The following is a 21810-nucleotide window of genomic DNA, read 5'->3' as shown; positions in this document are numbered from 1 at the left end:
AGAGTATCATCTCCAGAACACATGTAGGTCTGAAATACCCCAAAGCCCAGCAGAGATGAGAGAGGATGACAGTAGTTACAGCAGCTCTGGAAAGCCTGGCACTTCCCAAGCAGTACCTTGATGGATTTCTGGTTGACTTTGAAGTTGCCTCGGCTCAGTTTCTGGAGGGCTCTGTTGGCATCTTGTCTGTGCACCATGACAATGTAGGCACATCCTCGGGGCGGAATCATCTGCGTGGGGTTGAAGGGGAAGAGGTCACTTTGCAGGTAACACACAGTGAACAACACAAATGCTCAATTACAGCAAGCCGGGACATCAGGGAGTGCTCCAAAAGGGCTATGGAAGGAAATGTCAGTTTTAGAAAGCTGGAAATTCACATTTCTAGCAAACTAAAACTTCCACATTTTCTAAAACCTTCCAAAACACTAAAATACAGCTGACTTTTGCATATTTAATCCTTTCCAATTGCTAAACAATTGTGTTAATGTAAATTCTAACGTCTGGCAATTAGTTACTTTGTTGGAATGCACAAATCCCCCTTCACTCTGCCAGCTGCACCTCCACATTCAGTTCTAGCTGCAAATTTGGAATAACTTTTATTTGTAATGAATTTGAGGAAAAAACTCCTATGCAAAATCTGAGAATAGGAAGAAAATTCATAACTTATTTCTGTTTGAATGAAATTTTTAAAGTTACTAGAACAGCTATAATTTATATATAAAATATCCTTAAATACAGCAAAATAAAACAACAGTTCTCTGTGTTTATGGCTAAACAGCAGAAGAGCAATAAAAACACCAGCTGAGAGTCCACACTCCTATAATCAAATAAAATGAGGCAGCCAAGGAACTCAGAAGCATGGGACATAATTCTGCAGTCATCACCCTGCAGAGAAAGCAGGACTTGTATGAAAATGAGATAATCTTCTGTGTTACCCCATGGGAATTTTTGTATTGCAGGAAACCAAAGCAGCTCCCTTCTTGCTCGTGTACAAGTCAGCCACATGAACTGAGTGCACACACTGAAAACACAACAGATAGGCAATGAGAGGCCAGCTCCTTGGAATGGATCAGAAGTACCTGTGCCTCAGAGCAGCCTGGGGAGATGTTCTGCACCCAAGCCTATCAAAGCAGCTCACACTGCACCCCTTCTACTCACATTGATGGACTCAATAGGGCCAAACTCCTCCAAGAGACTTCCCACATCCTGCTGAGTTGTCCTTTTGTCCAGCTGTCCTACCCAGAGCGTGGTACTGCAAACTACAATCAAGAATTAAGCACAGGTGGGCAGAGCCATTACTGACACAAGCTCCTTACAGGACAGATAACCAACACTTATCCCATGCTGAACCCAGGGAATTTACCAGGAAAGGAGCTCAAGGTGTCCCCCAGGCTGCAGATTACTGCAGCAACATTGAATACTCATCCAGGTTTTCCACCTGAGAGACACAGAACTGCAAAGTTTGACAGCCAACATGACAGAACGTGGGAAAGGTGTTGGCAGTAGCACATCTCACAGCCAGGGAGCTTCCAGTGAACAGCTGCCAGGGCTCTGCAGGCCTTTACATCCCTGGGACTGTCACTCACCAGATCTTGGCTCTTAAAACACCTCAGGGTTTTGTCCCTCTTATATAAGAAAGAATGTTTTTATTTTACTTGATGACCCTGGAGAAGATTCCACACTCCCAAGGAATATTCAGAAGACAACTGCTATGTTTGGTCTATAAACAGTGGCAAAGCCAGGATTATATCAGAAATCCAAACATTAGCCAGTGTGTTTTTCAGGTCAAAGCTCCCCTTCAGGATGGAGAGATACACAAGACAGAATACTTAGAAAAATTGTAATAATTTACAATTAACTCAAATTCCTTTTGTTCAGTCTGCTTTACCTTATATGTCTCAAAGGAAGGAAAAGAAAAACATGGGGTTTTAGCTCTTCCTTTTCTCGCTTTACAGCCAAAATATTTCTAACTTGGAGATACTCCAGAAATGCTAAACTGTCTACCATGAGCGAAGAAGTACAGGGAAGTGTGGTGAAACTCCTACCAGGAATCACAAGCCAGCGACATTTCTGTTCTGTCTGGACGAGCCTCGGCAACCACAAACAGCAGCCTTAAACCCAAGGCTCACAAAAACCCAGACAACCCCGCCCAGAAAACGGCATCACTGAAGGTGCAGAGCTACCCAAAGAGGCATGAAGAGAAGGACTCACCGCTGACGGTCTCTGCCTTGATCTGGGGCAGCCCCTTGGTGCGGCGCTCCCTGTCCCGCTCGCGCTCGCGCCGCTCCTGCGAGCGGGACTTGGGCGAGTGCCGGCGCCGCTCCCGGGAACGCGAGCGGGAGCGCCGGTGCCGCGAGCGCCGCGAGCGCGACCCCGACCGCGAGCGTCTCCTCTTGGGGGACCTGCGGGACACGGACACGCCTGCTCGGTGCTCTGAGCCAGGGCACTGCCAGGGCACCCCAACACACCTCAGCCTTCAGGGAAGGGCCAAGTACCCAAAGAGCTCCATTGGTAAGGGAATAAACACATCAGCCCAGGGTCGTTCACAGGCATTCAGAACCACAGTAAATTATTGCACTAGCTGATTCAAAAGGCTGATTACTTTCCAATTTCCCATCATCTACCAATTTTGTCTTGAAGTTGACCATCAAAACCATGTCCACTTCAACACAGGCAGTTACACCTTTGTCAATGAGGCAAATGTTTATTGCTTTTACAAAGACATGGCTAAAAGAGATTATTAAATAAATTCTGCCGCTAAAATTGTATTTTACAGTTCAAGTTCTAAACCACTCAAGGTGTGGAAGACCTTGTAAACCTTCAGAGAAACCATGTGGAACTTGGTGAACAAGATGAGTTGCAGCTAAACGGAGAGTAGAGCCAGATCTGCTTGGTCAGCTGGGATGTGACACACAAAGTCACAGACCACAAATGTTTTCGTGTTTTTAGAGCACAGACAAAATTAAACTATCAAATTCTGCCTCCCTAAATCTACTCTGGACTCACAGACATGGAAGTTGCTCTCTCCCAGTGAGGGAGAACTGCACAGATACATTTTCCCTAGAAGAGAATGACTTTAGAGGTTCATGTATTTTAAGAGTTGCTAATCTGCTTTTCATTCCTGCACTAAAAGAACTTTCACTCATTTACCTTGATGCAGATCTAGATCTTGATTTCCTACTGTCAGAAACATGCCGTTTTCCCTCCTGAATGGGTGGCTGTTCCACTTCCATATCCTAAAACATGAAGTTGACAGGAGTCATGGGTGAACAGCAAAAACATTTTATTTCTTTTTATGCTCAGACTAAATTAATAGCACTGAAAATACACTGAATATTCAAATGTGTAAAATTAAAGAGTAATGTGATTCAAAAGTTTCACTCTGTGGTCACTAGCAGGGAGAAGGTCCAGTAATGCAGGTACTTAACACAGCCACTGAAAAGATACCATAGAAATAATTTACATAATTCACATTTTCAATCTGCAAATTATTAGTTTTCCATGTTTTACCCCATTTAGGCACCACCTGCATCTCCAGAGAATATGATTTTATTTTATTCCTTAAGATCAGTCAGTGGATCCTGCTCCATCATTAAAATCCCAGGCAAGTGAGATCTGCTACAACTTTTCTCCAAGATGTTATAAGAATCTACTTTAAGCCTGAAGTATGCTGGAGACAAGAAACGAATAGGTTCTGGAGCTCTCCAACTGTCTCCCAGCAGAGCCAGTCTCATAGCCAGCTGTGTCCAGGTCATCCTGACATTTCTGCTCCATGACAATCCACACACATTTGGGAGAGACATGTATGAGAGCACTGAAGTCTGTCTGTTCACTGCAAGGGCTGCTCACCTGCTGGTGGGGTTTCTGCAGGTGTGGTTCAGCCTGGACTGGGAAGGGAGACTGGAAAGTTGGCTGCACTGGGGCTGCTGGAGGCATCACTGGCTGAGCCATGGGGGGGAACTGGGGGGTAGGCAGGAGACCAAAGCCTGGCATTTGCCCATTTGGAGGAAGCGGCACCTTGGGAGAAGAAAAAACGCAGAATTCCAGCTAGGAAGAGGAATTACATTTGCTTTCCCAGCAGGCTCAAGTAAAGCTCTATGTCTGCTCAAAAGTCTCAAAAGACAGGGAAAAGATGAAGCAGGCCAAGCATTTGAGTGTAGAAGTAACAATCTTGTCCTTCAAAGCCTGACTAGGACAGACACCAAAACTGTGTTTCTTTGGGAAGATGGAGGGCTAAGCCACATTCGCTCTCCACCAACAGGAAAATCACTTCCTTCCTTCTGCACCAAAGAAAACAGCAAACAAGGGAAAACATAACAGAGGGACAAGGGAAAAGCGCAGGGTTACCTGGTGTCGCATTGGATCCTGCTGCATTCCCATCATCCGCTGCTGAAAAGGATCCATATTTGGGAGCTGAGGAAATACTGGCTGTTGCATGCCTTCTGCTGGAAACCCACTAAAACCAGGAATACTTTGGTGAGACAAATCACTAGATGCAGGTTTGTCTTTATTTTACAGACTTCTATGCACACTTACACATTCTTGCTGTTATTTTAGACAAAACAATTATCTTTACTATGATCCCGTTTCCAACATAAAAAAAGAAAAGAAAGAAAGAGTGGCTTCCTGATCTTTTCTCCACTCTAAGAGTAGTCCTTTCACATTTAAAGAGATGCTACACAAAGGCTAGAGCCTCTCTCTCGCCCCTGTACTTATACAAGCTTGCTAAAGATCTCAGCCTACAGAAACATTTCAGGAAGATTTTCTGCCTTGGGCTAACTCTTGTCCTCTGCAGTTCCTCTTTTGGGAACAAAAGAAGCAATGCTTTTCTCCTCAAGGAAAAGAAACTGGCTGTACTTTTGCTGTAAGAAAACACTTTGGTTTGGGAGGAAATAGGGCAGAGGAGAAGGGGGTGTGTATCACGAGGATTACAGTGATGCCCGTCACTTCCTGATTCAACACACAGAATGGACAGTGCTCAGGCAGCTCTGGAGGTCTGTGCAGGTAACAGGACCTGCTTGCAGGATGCAGCCTGTGCAAGAAACTCAGCAGCATTTCAAGGGGATAAAGGAATCTGATGGTGATGGGAAATGGAACTTTGCAGTGTCTGAGGACAATTCTGAGAAGATTCTGGACAGATGAGTATTTTATAGAGAGAATTACTGAGCTTGAGTGCCCAGACTGGGAACACTGGAATGCCAGCATCAGGGACACCTTGCACAGCTGTGAGGCACTAAGGACAGAGCCCTGAAGCCCCAACAACAGAACATAAACATGGCCACAAGCCTCCAGCTGGGCAGACACAAGCAGTGCCTATGTCTGACCTACCTCATCTTTCTGTACTCCAGAGTTCCCTCTGCATTCTAAGGCAAATCCTAGCATTTCCTTCAAAGGCATTAAATGAGCTACTACTCGTGGACAAAGTGCTCAAAGTGAGAGACACAGTCAGAAAGCTGATGACAGAGTTAGTGGTTCTGGTTTTGAGAGCAGGGTTTAGATGCAGATACAGAGAGTAAGACATGGGGCCACGGACTGAAGCAGGGAAAAAAGAAATTATGGACTAACCCCGGCATTGAGCACCATCCAGCCTGTGCACTGAATGAGAGAGAGGTCCTGTGGAAAAAACTGGGATGTGGTCATGTCATTCCAGACTTTATCATAACGCACAGCAAAAGGGAAACAGGAGCCTGAGCTCATTTGTGTGGGGACGGAATGTTTGCCAACATTACACTGTAAAGCCAATTTTCATTTCTTGAATACTTAAAACTATCACAATGTTTGGAAAAGCAGCTTTTCCCCAGCCAGTAGAGCAATCCAGCTGATCCAGTGATGCCCTGACACCCTCAGTTGTACTGTAAAAACACGGAACTCGCAACCAAAACTGAGCTTTTCTCTACAGAATACAGTCCTCCACCAATGAGGCAACACAAATCTACACCAGATCACCAAGTAACGAGAGACAAGAATCATCCCACCAAAACCTGTTAACAGTATTTGAAATTTGGACTGTAGCAGTTAAACACTAACCTCACTTGGAATTTCAATCTGATTTCTAACCTAAAAGTGTTTTAGGACAAAGATTTCTTAGTTTTATTATGATGCAGAACTTACAAAGCCGGCTGAGACACTGAAGGGGAAGGAGCTGAATCTTCTTTCTTTGAATCTTCCACTGCTTCTGGTTCATCATCATAGTCAAACCGATCTAGCAGCTTCTGAAAGAAATCACATTGGGACAACTATTTTTTCTGCATCTTACCCAACTGGCAGCCAAAATATCTTTATTACCACATTCTTACAACGTATGTAAGCTCTGAAACTAAAGGCAAGGTTAGAATTGGGGAAAAATAGAAACCTATATTCCAAAACCAGTTTTCTTCAGCTTCAGAAAATGCAAACCAAGACTTACTTTGTCAAATGATGTTTTCTGCTCAGGTGCTGTGAAAGCAGCTTTCTGCTCTGGGGGCTGTGCTGCTGTGGTTTTCAGCTGAGCAGTAATAGCTTGAACCTGAGCCATCACAGTGTTGTCTATGACCGGTGACTGGGGCTTCTGAGGCTGTTGGAAGGTCTGCAGGATTTGCTGGAGCTACAGAAACATAAGACAGTAGTAAGTGTATGCTCTCATGTAAACACCAAGCAGGCAAAGAGTTGTAGGATATAAATTTTGTCAATACAGACTACTCGTGGCAGGGGACAAACACATGAACAACCTGACTGAACTGTGGAGCATTTACAGCAAGACCAGGAGTCCTTTTTTAAATACTCTGGTGGCAAAATTCAGTAGATCCCAACTGGCAGTGTTCAGGCCCCTCAGCACCAAATATTTAAGTGGACTGAACAATAAAATTCCTCATTTTCTTTGAGGTATTCCATCTGTTCTGAAAACCCTGCTACTGTATCAATTCATAACTAATTATTTAGGAACATAAAACTGAGTATCATCAAATATCGCAATTACTGGATGGAAGAATTTAAATACTCAAATTCCTGCACTTTTCCACTGTAGACCTTTGGAAAGGTCTTCTGCTTCAAATCCAGGTTATCAATTCCACCGCTTCCCCCCTCCTTTCACAGAGAAACTGAAGGGAATGAGTGAGCAGGTTACCTGTTGTCCTTGTGTTGTCTGGAACAGCTGGGCGACAGCTGCAAAGGCATCAGAGCTGGGCAGCTGTGGCACGGTGGGCACCGAGTTTGCGGTCACTTGCGGGGGCTCCGAGGGAACCTTGGCCGGAGGGGGCGGCGAACCTGAGGGATCCAGGATCACAGGAAGGGCTGGGTGACTCCTCAACATTCCTCTTGCTCCCCACAGCAAGGGTCTGCCCACAACGCCCTGTTTAACCCCAAGGGCCGATTTACACCACCCCAGCTGCATATTCTGGTCGCTCTGCTGTGAGCTGCTGGGGTAACTGCTCACACCTGCGCTTGGATACACTAAGACAGAAAAGCTGGATGCATGGAATTTTAGCTCCCAGCCTCAGGTTTAGAAAAGGTCTCACTCAAACAGTATTAGGCAATGAGCTTCAATACCCTGAATGTGGTAGTTCTGCTTCCCCAGACCTGGGCTCATCCTTTTGGATGAATGATCCAAATCAACCATCTCATAGCTCACTGGAAGAGCAGCTGAGTCTCTCTCAGTATTTTCCACCAGTAACTGAACTTTTGCAGAGAATTCTGGCAATAATTAAAGGTTTTTAAGGATTACTTCACAGGCAGTTTTCTTTGATAGTTTGTTCACATGTCCCTTCTGCACATGCACAAGCCACACCTGCAGCTGATGGATAAATCCTCCCACCAGGAAAATGATATTTACTCATTTTTCCAGGAAAAGACTCCCATTTCCACTAAGCTTTGCTGAAACTGAGATCACAATTTAAGACACGCTATTAGTGTTCCCATTCTCTTTGCCTTACATTACGACACCTTTATTAATAAACATCTTGCCAGTACCAAGTAAATCAGCAATAATCCCATCAATTCCTACATACTGTGAGTAACCATTCTTCAGCAGATCTGTTTTAACGGACATAATAAAGTTGTACAAGGAGTGAGTTAAAAAAACCTCCACAGACAGATATATTTAGTTTGAAACACTAAGCAAACATGTTTGCCTTGCAATAGCAACTCCTTTAAAGCCATTCCTCTGTTTGCACTTCAAATAACTCCAGCGTTGACAGGCAGCAAGCACAGGCAAATGTGTTGAATAATACTTTCCCAGAAGTGAAATGCAACATCAAAATAAAGCAAAAAGGTATGTGTTGTTTTTAAATATAAAGTAACTCCCAAATTATTTCCTGTATACATTCAGAAGGATATTTGCTTGCTCAAGGGAGAAAATTTGCATTTCTCTCTGTCTTTATTAGCAAAATTATTATTGGTGAAACAGACTCTACTTCACATAATACATGAATATACTTATTGTTACTCATCAGCATATTTATTGCAGGGCCAAATTACCCCCTCTGGTGCACGTGAGCAACCTCAGTGAAAATCTCTGCAGAAGGCAGCCAACCTGTTCACCCTTACTGAGGATGGATAGAGCTGGACAGGCAGTGCCCCTCGCCTGCCCCAAAATTCACTTGTACAGCCACCACTCTGCCCCCGGGCTCAGATGCCAAGGCATTCCCTGGCCCTGCCAGGTTTATAAAACCTTTAATGGGATATACTTCCCTGAACACAGCTGGAGATAGTTTCAGTGTTTTGCTGTCTCTCACCACACCTCACTCTCCCCTTTCCATTTTCCCAGTCCTACTCCATGAGCACAGTAAATAAGGAGGCTACCAAAGCTCAGTGTGAAACACAGAGCGCAGAGCCAAAAAACAGCTCTGTGGAGAAAGAAGGAATTGTGGAATGCATATTCCCTGTAACCTCACTCCCAGCTTTGCTGGGGCACTAAATAGGTCAGTGCAGGCACTGTGGGCAGGCTGGCACTGCTGTGCTCTGCAGGCCGGTGCTTCCCAGCCAGCAGCCCGTGCAAAATCCCAGGCACAAATGTTCTCCCTGAGAACCTGGATGAGAAACACGGTCCAAGACTTCCAGGGCTGCACACTGAGACACTGACAGCTGCTGCTTTTGGCTGCTGAGCTGACTCAAAGGAAGATGAAGCTCTTTAACATCTAAGATTCCACTTACTTACCTGGATTCTGGCATTAAAAAATGACATCAGAATTATAAAATTGAGAAATCACATAAAAATATTTCAAAGCAAAAGAAAAAATATTATCTGTTTAAGAGGGCACACTGAAGTCACTGAAGCAAGTGTGCACATACATATGTACACATGCATATACACATGATAAACATTTAATGTATTTCCCAAGTCAGTATTCACATGCTGATAATGTCTGAAATACAGTATCAGCACCTGTTTAAAATGAGTTTGGCTGCTCACAGTGACAAAGCTGAGTTTATTGCTATGTGACTGCTGGAACTAAGAGCAGGCACTTTGTGCTGAAAGCAAACAAGCTGTTGCCACTTGCCCTTTGAGAGCAGAAGTTAAAATGTCATTCCTACCTTCATTGTTAGTAGCATTCTCTGCCATGGGTGCAGCGGCACTGGTTCCTGCTGCCATATCCAGGAGAGGCTGAATTATTTCAATTTTAAATACTCCATTTTTCTGCCAGAGGTTCAGGACACGAACTATTTTACTCTGTTGAAACAAAAGGAAGCACCAATGCTGAATCCAGCTTTCTTAGGTCACCATTTTATCTTCTGCATGCAGAGAAGGTTTGAACAGCACGTGGCATAATTACATCAACCTAACAAACCCTGTGTCGTGACAGAGAGCAGCAACACCTTTGAGCTAGCGAAGATAAAAACCGCCAACTTATCTTACTGTCAAAGCAATCTGACATTTCCCTAAAACTCCTCTGGCCAGTCAGAAATCCAGGTGTCATGTACAATCCAGGACAATATTTCAGCCCCATGTCTACACAGCTGGTCAGTCACAAAGGGATGAAACCATCAATCCATGTGACCAAAAAGAAAAAAGGAAGATGACCTGGAAAGCCTTCATGAAGAGAGGGGCAGTGAGACCAGAAAATGCTACCACAACACTTTCAAGTCAGATTGAGGGTTCCTTGTTTGGTATTACTCCTAACCCAACCAATTCTATGCTGAGACCAGAAACTGCATCTCCATCATTATCCAAAGTAAGAGGAAAGCAAGTGGGAAACATCCTCACTGATCACTGCAGAAGGATTAATTTAGAATCTCTGATTGTCAGCTGTTATTTTAAGCTCATTTCTTTTTTTTTACATGAAGAACAATGCAGCTTCCAGGAACAAGCTGGAAATTTGCCTTTCCTTCTTTAGCCCAGCATTCAAACAAAAATGTCTTGGTAGCTGTGCTTCAGCTGGAACATGCAAGCAGGTAGAAGGCAGAACACACATTGTATTGCTGTCCTTTCTGCACACTTAGTCATTCACTTCCACACATCTAAGCTTTAAAGTACCTTTGAAGTACCAAATGAATTGATTCTGTTCTTTCACTGTGACTCAGTTATATACACCCATGTAAATCCACCTCTAACTAAGTGATTAAAGAATTTCACCAAATGTTTGCTAAAATAACATCAATTACAGAGAAAACTGAAATGTCTATTTTCAAGTAACATTTTGGTCTAAAAACAGTTAACTTTAAAACAGCAGTTGTTTTTTTTTTTTGCTTTGAGTATTCTATCTCTCCAGAAAACTTGAAAATTATACAAAGACTAAAAAATGGGCAAATGTAATACTCTCATTTTCAGACACATATTAATTTTAGAGAAAGGCTGTTTAAAAAAAAAAAAAAGGCAGCGTTATCCTCTTCAGATATCAGCCACAGTTGTTGTGTATCTGCAGATCAGGCTTTTTTTTTGTTTAGGAGCTAGAAATTCATTAAAGAAAGTGTGTTTTAAATAATAATATTCCCTGTATTGAGTAGTTCCATGAAGGAGATGGACAGCCTCATTCACTCAGATGAACAAAATGGTAACAGAACAGAAACAGAAAGGAGAAGGGACTGCTCTGTTTCACAGCCTATCACAACCCAGGAGCTCCCAAATATCAGATTCAATGCCTGAAGGTCTAAATGTTCCACATTAGAAAACTACAGAGCAGCCAAGCCTTTCAAAAATTTATTTAGAGAGTTAGGGAGGAAGTCAGGTAGAAAAGGAGTATTTCACTCTTACAAAGAGAAAGGGAGTAGGTGATTTTCTGGAAACCAGCCGGCAACTTCTAAAACACACTGATCTTGGGAGTCTCAAAACTGTTCTGACAGAGGTCACAAAAACCATCTTCTCTGGACTATCAGGAATTCACACCACTTTCTGAGCCTCTGTTCTACTAAAAAGTACAACAGAACTAAGACAAATGAGGCCTTAGACAAGCCCTGACAGTGGAGAGCACCAACAGAACTCAAGTGTGGGATTGGAAAAGACTGAAGAAATCAACATGATGATTTTCTTAAAAAACATTTCTGAACAGAACAGTCTCTGCCTACAAAACCAAAGCTTCTCCTGCAACACACTCTCGTTGTGGCAGACACTGCCTTCCAAAGAAAGTTCTGAAGGAGCCTCAAGAAGAACTTTTGGCACACTAACACACACTGCTGAAGTGTCTGCATAGGCAAAACAAAACCGATGAGGTCAGGCAAAATACATCTTTTAACTTGAATTTGCATTTCACTGTCATCTTTGATAATCCTTCCCAACAACAGTCACCACCAGGGTCGGAGAGAATCCCCAAATCACTCCACAGGAGCCCATCACCAAGGCAGCCCCCATCAATGCACAGCCACACCCAAAGTGTCCGTCCTACCTTGTCTTCAGATGGACACAGATAGAGATACTGGAATGTGGCAGTGATGTTCTTGGAGAACCTTGGCCCAAAGACGTCCTTGTCTGTCCCGAACTGGTGCCGGGACTGCCGCACGATGGAGTCGATGACGTAGAGCCCCGGCACTTTGTACTCCGGCTTGCACTGCAAACAGCACAGAGAGCCTGTGTCACCCCACGGGGCAACATCCCCCCAGAGCCCCACAGCAAACTGCTCTGGGCTCACACACACCTCTGCATTCCAGCCCCTGCTCCTCAAGCCCAGGCAAGCACGAACGCTGCACTCCCTGCAAACAGCTATTGTCTTAGTGACAATTAATCTGAACTTCAGCACCTCCAGGTTCCCCCCCAGCTGCTGCACAGGGAAGAGGAGAAATCTCACAATGTACTTCTTTCCTCCCCTACATAATGGATTATGGAAAACTACAATGTGGAGCTTATACAGACAAAGTGATACCAAAATGTGTGAAATCCTAACAAACCAGAATTTCCTCTCTCAATCCTCAAGTAACAGAAGCCTTTCTAGTTATTTACTACCATTATCAGCAATATATAACAAAGCATACAGATAACTTGATTGATAAATTCTTTTTACTTTTTACCTTTTTGATAAACTTCTCCACAATCTGGACAACATGCTTGTAGAGCTGGAAAATAAATACAGCCATTAATTTATCATCTCCTCAGCAGTGGCACATCATTTTAGAAGCATTTTAACTCTTTGTGCTTACTACCATTTCAGAAAGGCTACAGAACGTTGCAGTCACATTCTAGAAAGCAGGATGTTCCCAAACTGATAAAAATGTTCCATGGGGGAAACTCAGACCCAAGCCAGAAGTGTGTCAGTGTGCACACAAGGCACAGAGCTTGCCAACTATCAGTGAAAGCTTTCTGGATTTACTTTCTCTGCAATCCATACTGGTTTCACATGTTAAGGTGCAGTTGCATCCTGCAATATTTAGTTTTAGCACACAAAAATCACAACACTCTAGTGGGTGTAGTATGAAAAAGCAACAACCAAAAAAAAAAACCCAACAAAACCAAGTTGGCATTTTGTTCCTAGTCGAAAATCAAGGGATGATATTCACCACCCACTTGTTTCTAGACAACAGCCTTAACAGCAACTGGAATAAACCATCCCCGAAGCTGAGATTGGGAAATCCTGAGTATTTACTTACAAGTTAAATAATAAAACATTGCTGATGTTACAGTTTCATCTTTGTTTTGTTGTACTTTACCTTAATAGCTTTAATGGCAGCTTTTGTGATGAGAATCATCTTTGCTCGGGAAATAGGAGGTTTCATCTCCATCAGTGAGAAGAGCTAAACAGAGAAAACAAACATTAAAAATGTATTCTGTAGTTCAGCTATTAATTTGTAACAACATTTCAGGTGGGTGACATGATTACTGCCACAGCACACCCTGCATGGCCACGCTGCTGGCTGGGCCTGGGAGAAAACCAACAGAAATCAGCATTTCCCAGGTTATTGCTGAGAAGAAGTGCTTCAACTGCTCTGCAGACTTGGCTGCCTTACCCTCCAAATGGCTCCCAGGGGAAAAGCTCTCTCCTCAAGGAGAACGTTTGCAGAAGTTATAGATGTTATGGGAAGTTTATAGAGGTTTATATGAAGTATACAGAAGTTATCTTTATAGGTGACATTGGCCATAACTGAAAATAAGCATTAATTCCACGTTTTTCAGAAACTGAGCGAAACCAGAACTGCACACAGAGCTGGACACAGAAAGCTGAGCATACACACGCAGTTGTTTTTACCGTGAAAGACTCCTCACAAATCACAGGAAAAAAACCTGGTTTGTGTTACATAATTTCATTTTTGTCTTCATCATAATGAAAAAAATTGAGCCCTTAAATGCAAGTAAAAATGTCATCAATTACTTGCCACAAAGCAAAGTAAGAGAATCAATGTGTCTTCATTTGTCAGTGTAATAGAAAGTAAGATGCCATTTAAAACTTTGTCTCCTATTTTATTAATAATTTAAAGTTCCAAGATACTGGTGAAGTGACCAACTTACAGAGATTTATCCACTGTCTCAGTTAAGGAAAAAAAAAAAAAAATCAATGAAGGAGATACTCAAAGACAAGGGAAGTGCTACCAGGGCTTCCAGCTGTACAAAAGGAACCCTTAACACCTAAAAAAAAATCAAGAGTAGGAAACAGGGTATTTACTTTCTTAATTTGAATCCTATTCCAGGAGGTAGGAAAGAAGAAAAACTGTCCTTCCAGGCAGTGGTAGCCTCATGCCTCTTCCAACACCAACACAAGACCGTGACTTTTCATTATTCATCCCCACAAAATGCAAGTCCTTGTGCCAGAACGTTGGGGTTTTACAGCCATTTCAGCTGTAAGAGATACTTCAGCTAACACTGCTGCCTGCTGAGAAATCACAGTATGGCAAATAAAAACTGCCAGATAAAAGACAGGAGGAGACAGGGGTCTGTGAGCTGATGTGGGGCTTTTTTTTGAAAATCTTGTTTTCAATTTAGACTTAAGTGCTTTAGAACAAGTGCAGAGACTCTTGATGAACAAAGTCAGTGCTGTTATTAAAACTTGGGAAAATCTGCTTTAAGAGGTAACAAAATGGGGGGGAGGAATCCTAACCCCAACCCCCACAAACAAACCAGCAGAAGGCTCAAGAACTGAGATGGGAAGAAAAAGAGCCAGCATTACAACAGGCATTCCATATCCCCTCCTTTACCCATGAAGAAGCGAACTGGTTCTCCAGGAAAGGATCCAGTCCCAAAGAAAAGGAACAAAGGAGCTGGTGTGGAAGCACCACTTTGGCACTTGTATTTCAGGAACACAAGCAGAGACCCCAAGGAAACTGTGAGAGCTCAGAGCAGGGGCCCAAGGTGACAAGAGTGCAGCAAAAAAAAGAAGTGTCTTGTAAGTATCCCAAGCAGGACACTGCAGCTGGGGGAAACACAGAAAAAAAAAATCCAAGGACAAATAAACTGCCAGGGAGAACCAAGGCACACACACTTGAGTGTGAATATCTGTATATCTGTCTGTCTGTCTGTCTGTCCTGCTCTTTTGACCCCCTCCCCGCCATCTCTTGGAGTTTTACCTCAGAATTTTGCTCCTTTTTTTAAAATTACCTAAAATCTTAGAACACCAAATAATTATTTATAGTCAATTTTTATGTAATTCTCGGTATCAGTTACATGTGTCAACACCAAGTTTTAGGGATGGGTACAGCTAAAATTCAGCTCCCTTCCCAGCTCCTCGTGGCCTCCCCTGTTGGAAAGGGGAACTGCTCAGAAGACACCCAGGTACTTCCAGTTGCATTCCTTCAATTAGACCTGGATCTTCTTTCACACACATTTCCCAAACCAATATACAAAAAAGTCACCCAACCACTATGTTTAGAGGGCTGTTTCACAATAATACATCCAGTTTCTGAAAGGACACCACGATCAACTCAAGGAACAACTTGGACACAAAAACTTATGCTCTATTTACAAGAAAAAAAAAAAAAAAAAGGTGATGTATGTAACAAAGGCAAAGAGAATTTACGGCTTGAGAGGTTTCCAAAGTCCTGCCTAACAACAGGAGCCTGTGCCTGGAATGCTGTGACCTGCTAGAAAGGACTTTCTGCTTTTACTGTCCCTAACTGCATGTTTGCAGGATGTTGATACAAAAGAAGTATTCAAGGGTATTAAACTCAAGCCACAATACAAAATATGGATGTAAGAGTATTTCTGGGTGCTTCTCCCAGCAGGACAGAAGCACACAGTGAAGTATCTATAAAGCCAGGGGTGCAAAAGGCAGAAAATTCCCCTGCTCAGTTTGAGGCTAATACATGTTATTAAACCATGGCAGGACAGTGAAAGGGAGACCCAGCACAGAGCAACTGTCCCCAAAAGCAGACCTGAATGTGAAGTCCAGGAGCTGTCAGAGATCAGGGGCAGGAGTGAACAGGGACCTGCTCCAGCCCAGGAGCCCCGTGAGGTGCAGAGGGGAGCTAATGGCACACAGAACAGGGCATTGCTGATGGCCTTTACTCCTCACTCTTTTGAGCAGCAAATTAGTAATTTCTCTCATTCTATAATTAATGCCCTCTGATGGTTTAGTTTACATTGAAACCTGAGAACCAGAGGGTTTTGAAGTAAAGGGGAGAACTGCTGCTTTAAAATATACCCAGCTTGAGGTATGATCTCAAGTCTATCTGATTTAAGTGTGAGGTAACACAGTAAAACTACCTTTCAGGACTTGGACTGACTTCCTTGGCTTGGCCCTCTTGCTCAAGTGCCTGTGCCATAAAAAGGTGTCCTTATTTACAAATAAAGAGCTATGGGCCCATTTTATCCACTCACTAAACAAACCCCAGAGCACAGCAGCTGCACAGAGAGGAGCACGAGCTACTGAACCAGACAGTGGTTAGTGATTAGTGGATATCAAGCACCCAGGTCATTGTCAGGACACCTCATTCAACCTTCCCTTCTCCAATTTCCAGAGCACTCTAACACACCCTCAACCATTCCAACACTCCTTGGGTGTCCAACAACACCTCCCCAAGCAGGCTGCATGCACAGGCAGCACTCTGTATATCCACTCAGTGTCTTTTGGAATGTATTTTATTAGTGCATTCAGAAACCACCCAGCCCAGCCAACCACCAGTGGCTTGTTCCTGTACAGAAACAAAGGGATCATGGAGGACACAACCAACGAGCACAGATACTGCACCTATTCTGTCAACAAAACACCTTTGTTGTTAATGCATGACCAGATCTCTAAAAGGAATTCTGTCAACTCTGTACATTTTCCTTCCCCTATAGAAGTCACTGCTTCCTTTCCTCTTCAAGTCCCCCATTCTTCCTTAAAGGAAGGAGAAGGATCTGTTGCTCAGCTGTATCTCCAAGGATCAATGTAAGTTTTAAATGCTTGACCACCAGCTGTGAAGCACAGCAAGTATTCGGTGCTGCTGAAGGTAAGAGATCACCATAAAATCCAGAGCTGTCAGGCTGCATTCTTTGGAAAATAAAGTGAGATTTGAATTTGACCAGGTATGACCCCCAGGCAATGAAGCTCAACAGCACTTCATCAACTCAGCTACTTCTGTGGCCTAGAAAGACCATTCACAAATCCTGAACCACTGGGGAGAAACATCTTCACAAAAGATACTCATATGAAAATGACATCATGCAAGTGCACAGAATGGAGTTTTGTTTTCTACTCATGTGCTTTGGAAATGCAGCTTGCAGGATCAGTGCAGGGCTCTTTTGTCCAGCACATCTCCTGGAAAGCTGCTTGTCTCACTACTTCTCTTACCAGGAATCTCTACCAGAATGTCACAGCTTCCAATATTCCTGGAAACAAGTTCAGGGCAGAGGCAAGAGACTCCAGCCAGATGCTGGTAGTTGTGTCCTTCTCCTTTTCCATGGACATGGAGACTCACTGGGGATCGTGAGCTCCAGTAACTGCTGGGGAACCACCGGGAAGGATATCCTGCTCACCTCTATTTATAGCTCCTCAGGCTGGAGGGGAAGGTTGTCACAGCACGGGCAAAATGAAGTCTTGCCATTGGCAGAAAACAGCCACACTGGATCCAAACTTCACCTGTCCAGTGCCCTAAGGATGGGCAAACAGCAGAGAAGGAATGTGCAGCTCCAGCTTTAACTAAACAGCCCCAGGACCTCCTGTCTGTTTGTCTCCAGGCACATCTAGGTGGGGTATCAATTGTTTCAGGGGTACACATTAACTACTGAGGCATAGGATTAAGAGAATGATACGCCTTACTCAATACAAATAAAAGATTACAAAACAGGAAAGTTGACCTTATTCTACTTCCAGCAGCAAGATTGTGGGAAAAAAAAAAAAAAAAAAAATCTTCATTTCTAACTTTCATAACCAGTAAACTATACTTCAAGTTTTCTAGATTAAAGAAAAGGACAGACACCCCCAAAACTAAAACATGCCAAGGATTTATATGGCAGATGTGTGGGTTCAGTGGGAGTTTTTTGTTTGCTTATGTTCTGGGGGTGTGACTTTATAATTTTTTTTTTCTTAAAAAAAAAAGTTTGCTTGTTTCCTTAAAACCATAAAAAGTTCTGTCCCATTACCCAGTTACCTTTTATGATTTATTTACACTGTACCATTAGTGTAACATAGCACATACAGCTAACAGCACATGAATTCTAACTCGTGAAAAGTAAACTCCTCAGAGAAAACACACTCCACTACAGACCTGTCAAACCCCACCTATTCAGCTGCCAGCACCTGCTCAAGCTACAGCTGATTTAAAAAAAGGCAGCCAGTACCAAACCCCTGCTTGCTCCTGCAGAAACAGGAGGAATTGGAGGAGAACATTCACTGGCAAAGTTGCATTCAAAATGCAGGTCCAAAGAACAGCACTGGGAATGGCACCACAGTCCAACACGATGGAATTACACAACCCAGGAGTTCCCACCCCCTGCCAGAGCCAAATTCACTTCTCTCCCTCCCCAGGCCCTTCTGCCCAAGAGGGGACACCAACCCCACAGCTTACAGGACACCAGGTTTACCTCCCACCATCCCACAAACTGCCACAAACACCAAACCCTCCCCAAACCCCAAATGACGGGACCACCTGATGGAGTAAGTGGCATCTCCTCTTTCAGGCAGAGTGGCAAAGAGCTGCCAGGGGCCACCTCCAGGGAAGCAAAGGCAGCAGGAAATCACCTCCAGCACACATGGCAAGTACAGCTCCAAACTGCAGTTGGAGCTGCCATAGTAAAACCACAATTCCCTGGCTACAGTGGCACTGTACAGCCAGCAAGTGCAGGAATTCCGGGCCCCATCCTCACCCTGAAGCTGTTCCCCTCCCAATAAAAGAATTAACTCTTCAGTGACCTGGGAGTGGCACCCCTGAAGGCCTCCCAGGCTGAGCAGCCTGTGCTATCCCCACCACTCTGGGAACAACACCCAGGCCTTGGGCACAACTGCTCTGTCCCTGAGAAAGGCCAGAAATGAACAGTACCTGCCCGAAAATCTGACCCCTCCCCACATTTTGTGTCAGCCAGCGTGGCTTTGCGTGCACAGCTCCAGGCAACACACACGGAAAAGGGATCAGCCTGAGAACTGGACTTTATGCCCTGCACAGCACCACAAACACGGCTCCTGGGAGGGAACAGGGCAGGAACCACAGAGCCCCTCAAGTTATTCATGTGCTGCTTTACACACCAGCAGCTCTGCAGAAGCACTCAGGCGTACAAAGGCCTGGGGAACAGGGATTTGAGCAAGGACAGCTCTCTCCCTCAGAACTGGGATCCAAGTGAAACCCAGTGCTTTGCTCTTCCAGCAGGACACACCAGGATTTCACTCAGCATTTCTAACTGCACCAAAGCAAAGCATCCCACCATTCCCAGGCAAGAGAGGAAGAGGTACAGATCCAAACATGCCCGTTTCCAAGGCAGGGATTAGTCAGAGGATCCCCAAACAGCACTTTGGCTCTGCAGTCACCATCCAGCACAGGCAGTGGGTTATTGTCTGACAGGCACCGGGCACTGCCTGCCCCGTTCAGGTCTGTCTGGGCTCTGCTGGACCACTGCTCCTACTGAGGCAGGTGATTAAGAATATTGCTGCTCCCTCCTTCCATCAACACTGAAAATGGCACTCGTGTGCTGTTTTAATTTTTTGGGGAAAGTGGCTTTGCACCCTGGTTCAGAACTGCACAAACCCCCCCCCCCCCCCCCCCAAACACTGGCAAATAAACAAACCATTCACAGGAGCTGCATGGTATCCACTTTTCCCTTTGCATTTGCACAGTTTTGGCAGGGATGGGGCATTCTCAGGTGTGTGTGTGACAAACCCTCGCAGAGAGTGAGCCTTACACAGCCTGAGTCCATTGCAGGGGAGCAGCTGCCATTTCTCCTGTTTCTGTTCAACAGGCAGGCACAGCCACCCAGCCTCCAGCACCAGTCTGGGAACAGGCTCTGGCTCAGCTTTAAGTGATTTTCTGTCCATGGAGAGTGTGCAAAGCCACCCTGTCCGACTGAGGCAGGAGTGTAACTCGCAGTAATTAATAATCATACTGAAGTCACGTGTCACAAACTTTAAACAGCAGGGGTTGAATTGACTCGTTATATATTACGCAAAAAACCACCACGGTCCGCTTTACTTCCAGCTCCTCTCGGCTTAAAAATGCTAACTATATATTTTTAAAAAAATAAATAATAACAATAATAATAATAAAAAAAAACAAAACAAAACACAAAAAACCCCAAACAACAGAAGAAGACAGAGAGGGAGCTTCTGTGCGGTACGAAAGGCGAGTAAACGCCTTCCAACCTGTCCTGTCCCCAGCGCTGGGATCGAGCCCTGAGCCCCATCCCAGACGCCGTTCCCGTACCGGGAGGAGCCCTCTCCCTCTGCAGCCTTTGCCCGGTGCCGCCGCCTCGCACCGCGTCTCTCCCGCCAGCCACCACCGGGAAACGCGGCTCCCGGAGCGCGGCTTCCCCGGCCCCCAACAACACTCGGCCGGGGGCGCCGCGTGACAGCGAGCCCGCCCGGGAGCCGCTGCCAGCAGGGTTCCGGCCCAGGGCCCCGGGATGGCGCTCTCCGGCGCTGCCCGGAGCGAACCGCGGGCGGCAGCGAGAGGACGGGCCCGGCGGGGCGGCCCCGAGATCCCCCAACGCCTCCCCCGGCCCGGCCCGGCCCGCGCGGGGCCTCGCGGAGCGGCCGCTAAACGGCCCGGCCGCGCTCGCCTCCATTTTCCTGCGGAGCCCCGCTCTCCGCCCGGCGGCGGGCCCGGGCCGGCGCTCTCCGCGCAGGCCGCAGGCGGCGGGGCCGGGCCGGGCCGGAAGCGCGGGGAGCTGGGGACGCGATGGCGGCCGCCGTGTGTCCCCCCCCCGCGCCGCGGCCCGCGCTTCGCCGCCCGCCCCCCGGCTCCCACCTCTTGGTTGAAGGCGTTCACGGCCTCCATGTCGGCGCTGGCGGCGGGAGGCGTTGGGAGGGCGGCGGGCGGGGCGGGCGGGCGGCGCGGCGGGGCCGGTCGGTGCCCTCAGGGCGCGGCCATGATGGCGGCGGCCATGGCGGGGCTCGCGGGCAGCGCGCGGCCCGGGCCGACCGCGCGACGGGCGGGGGGGGGCGGGGGGGGAAGACGCGGTGCACGCCGGGATCGGCCGGGCCTCCTCCCGGCCCACGCGAGAGGTTGGGCGGGAGGGATGGCGGCGCCACGTGACCGCCCCGCGCGCGCGCCACCGCCATGTCAGCGCCACCCCCGACGGTGGGAGGGGGAGAGAATGGCGGCACCGCCAGTGCCCTCAGCGGCTGTCATCGTCACCGGCGCTGCCCTAGCCCTCCCTGGGACGGCACCGCTGTCCCGACACGCCCCACAGGCGCCCCGGTTCGGCCCCTCAGGGCAGGCCCCAGCGGCTGTGGGGCGCCCGGGCTCGGCTGAAATGTGTTCACTGAGCTCGGCTCGGTTCAACTCGGCCGAGTTCGGCTGAACTCGTGAGTTGGGCCCATCTCGGTTCGGTTCGGTTCGGCTGGGCTCTTGTAGGGTCGATGGGTTCGGCCGAACTCGGCGCCGCTCGGCTCTGCTGGGCTCCCTGACAATAAATAAACAATAAATAAACAATAAGTAACATTGCCGACCTACTGCCAGAGTGTCGTTGCCTTTTGTGAAGTTGGCCGCTCCCAAGGGGGTGAATTACCTGCACGTGGAGCTTTTGCTGCTGCTCTTGCCCGTGTGCTGGAATTGGGCAGAGCCCCGGTCACTTCACACATCAGGAAACACAAGTTCAGCAGAATTTCAGTTCCAGTGAGCTCGGCCAGGCTCAGTCCAGGAGGGGTTTGGGGCAGCTCAGTGGGTACAATAAAATTCCGGGTCCTATCAGTGCTTTTCCATGAAATGTAAACACTAAGCATTTAAGCCTGAGAAGGAGTGTGTGACTAATTAACTTGTAAGCATTTTTGGGTTTGCAACACACTTGTAAAACAAAAAAAAAATCTATTTGGATTATATTCGAGGGCGGACAAAGAAATCCTGTGCAAGAGACAA

At 46.1% G+C, this 21810-nt stretch overlaps 1 protein-coding gene across 5 annotated transcripts in view; it reads right to left on the bottom strand.

Annotated features, from left to right (window-relative positions):
• SCAF4 (SR-related CTD associated factor 4) overlaps positions 1-20766 on the bottom strand; it is a 31616-nt gene extending 10850 nt beyond the window's left edge. Inside the window, exons 1-15 of one of the 5 annotated variants that reach the window (XM_083855175.1) lie at positions 20701-20766; positions 13048-13131; positions 12412-12456; positions 11793-11954; positions 9508-9643; positions 7103-7242; positions 6407-6583; positions 6112-6212; positions 5566-5613; positions 4348-4456; positions 3850-4017; positions 3151-3236; positions 2212-2402; positions 1159-1259; positions 117-230 (exon numbers count right to left, since the gene is read on the bottom strand). In XM_083855175.1, the coding sequence (XP_083711301.1) occupies positions 117-230; positions 1159-1259; positions 2212-2402; positions 3151-3236; positions 3850-4017; positions 4348-4456; positions 5566-5613; positions 6112-6212; positions 6407-6583; positions 7103-7242; positions 9508-9643; positions 11793-11954; positions 12412-12456; positions 13048-13131; positions 20701-20730 (1692 nt within the window). In that variant the 5' untranslated portion in view covers positions 20731-20766. Of the gene's footprint in view, positions 1-116; positions 231-1158; positions 1260-2211; positions 2403-3150; positions 3237-3849; positions 4018-4347; positions 4457-5565; positions 5614-6111; positions 6213-6406; positions 6584-7102; positions 7243-9507; positions 9644-11792; positions 11955-12411; positions 12457-13047; positions 13132-17284; positions 18778-20700 lie in introns of those variants that run through there. The other 4 variants (XM_083855176.1, XM_083855177.1, XM_083855178.1 and 1 more) reach the window with 4 other exon arrangements.
• Between the last annotated feature and the right edge of the window lie 1044 nt (positions 20767-21810).

The sequence above is a fragment of the Zosterops lateralis genome, assembly GCF_965231275.1.
Source record: "Zosterops lateralis genome assembly, chromosome: 2".
Taxonomy (NCBI): Eukaryota; Metazoa; Chordata; class Aves; order Passeriformes; family Zosteropidae; genus Zosterops; species Zosterops lateralis.
This window is presented reverse-complemented; position numbering and strand designations above follow the sequence as displayed.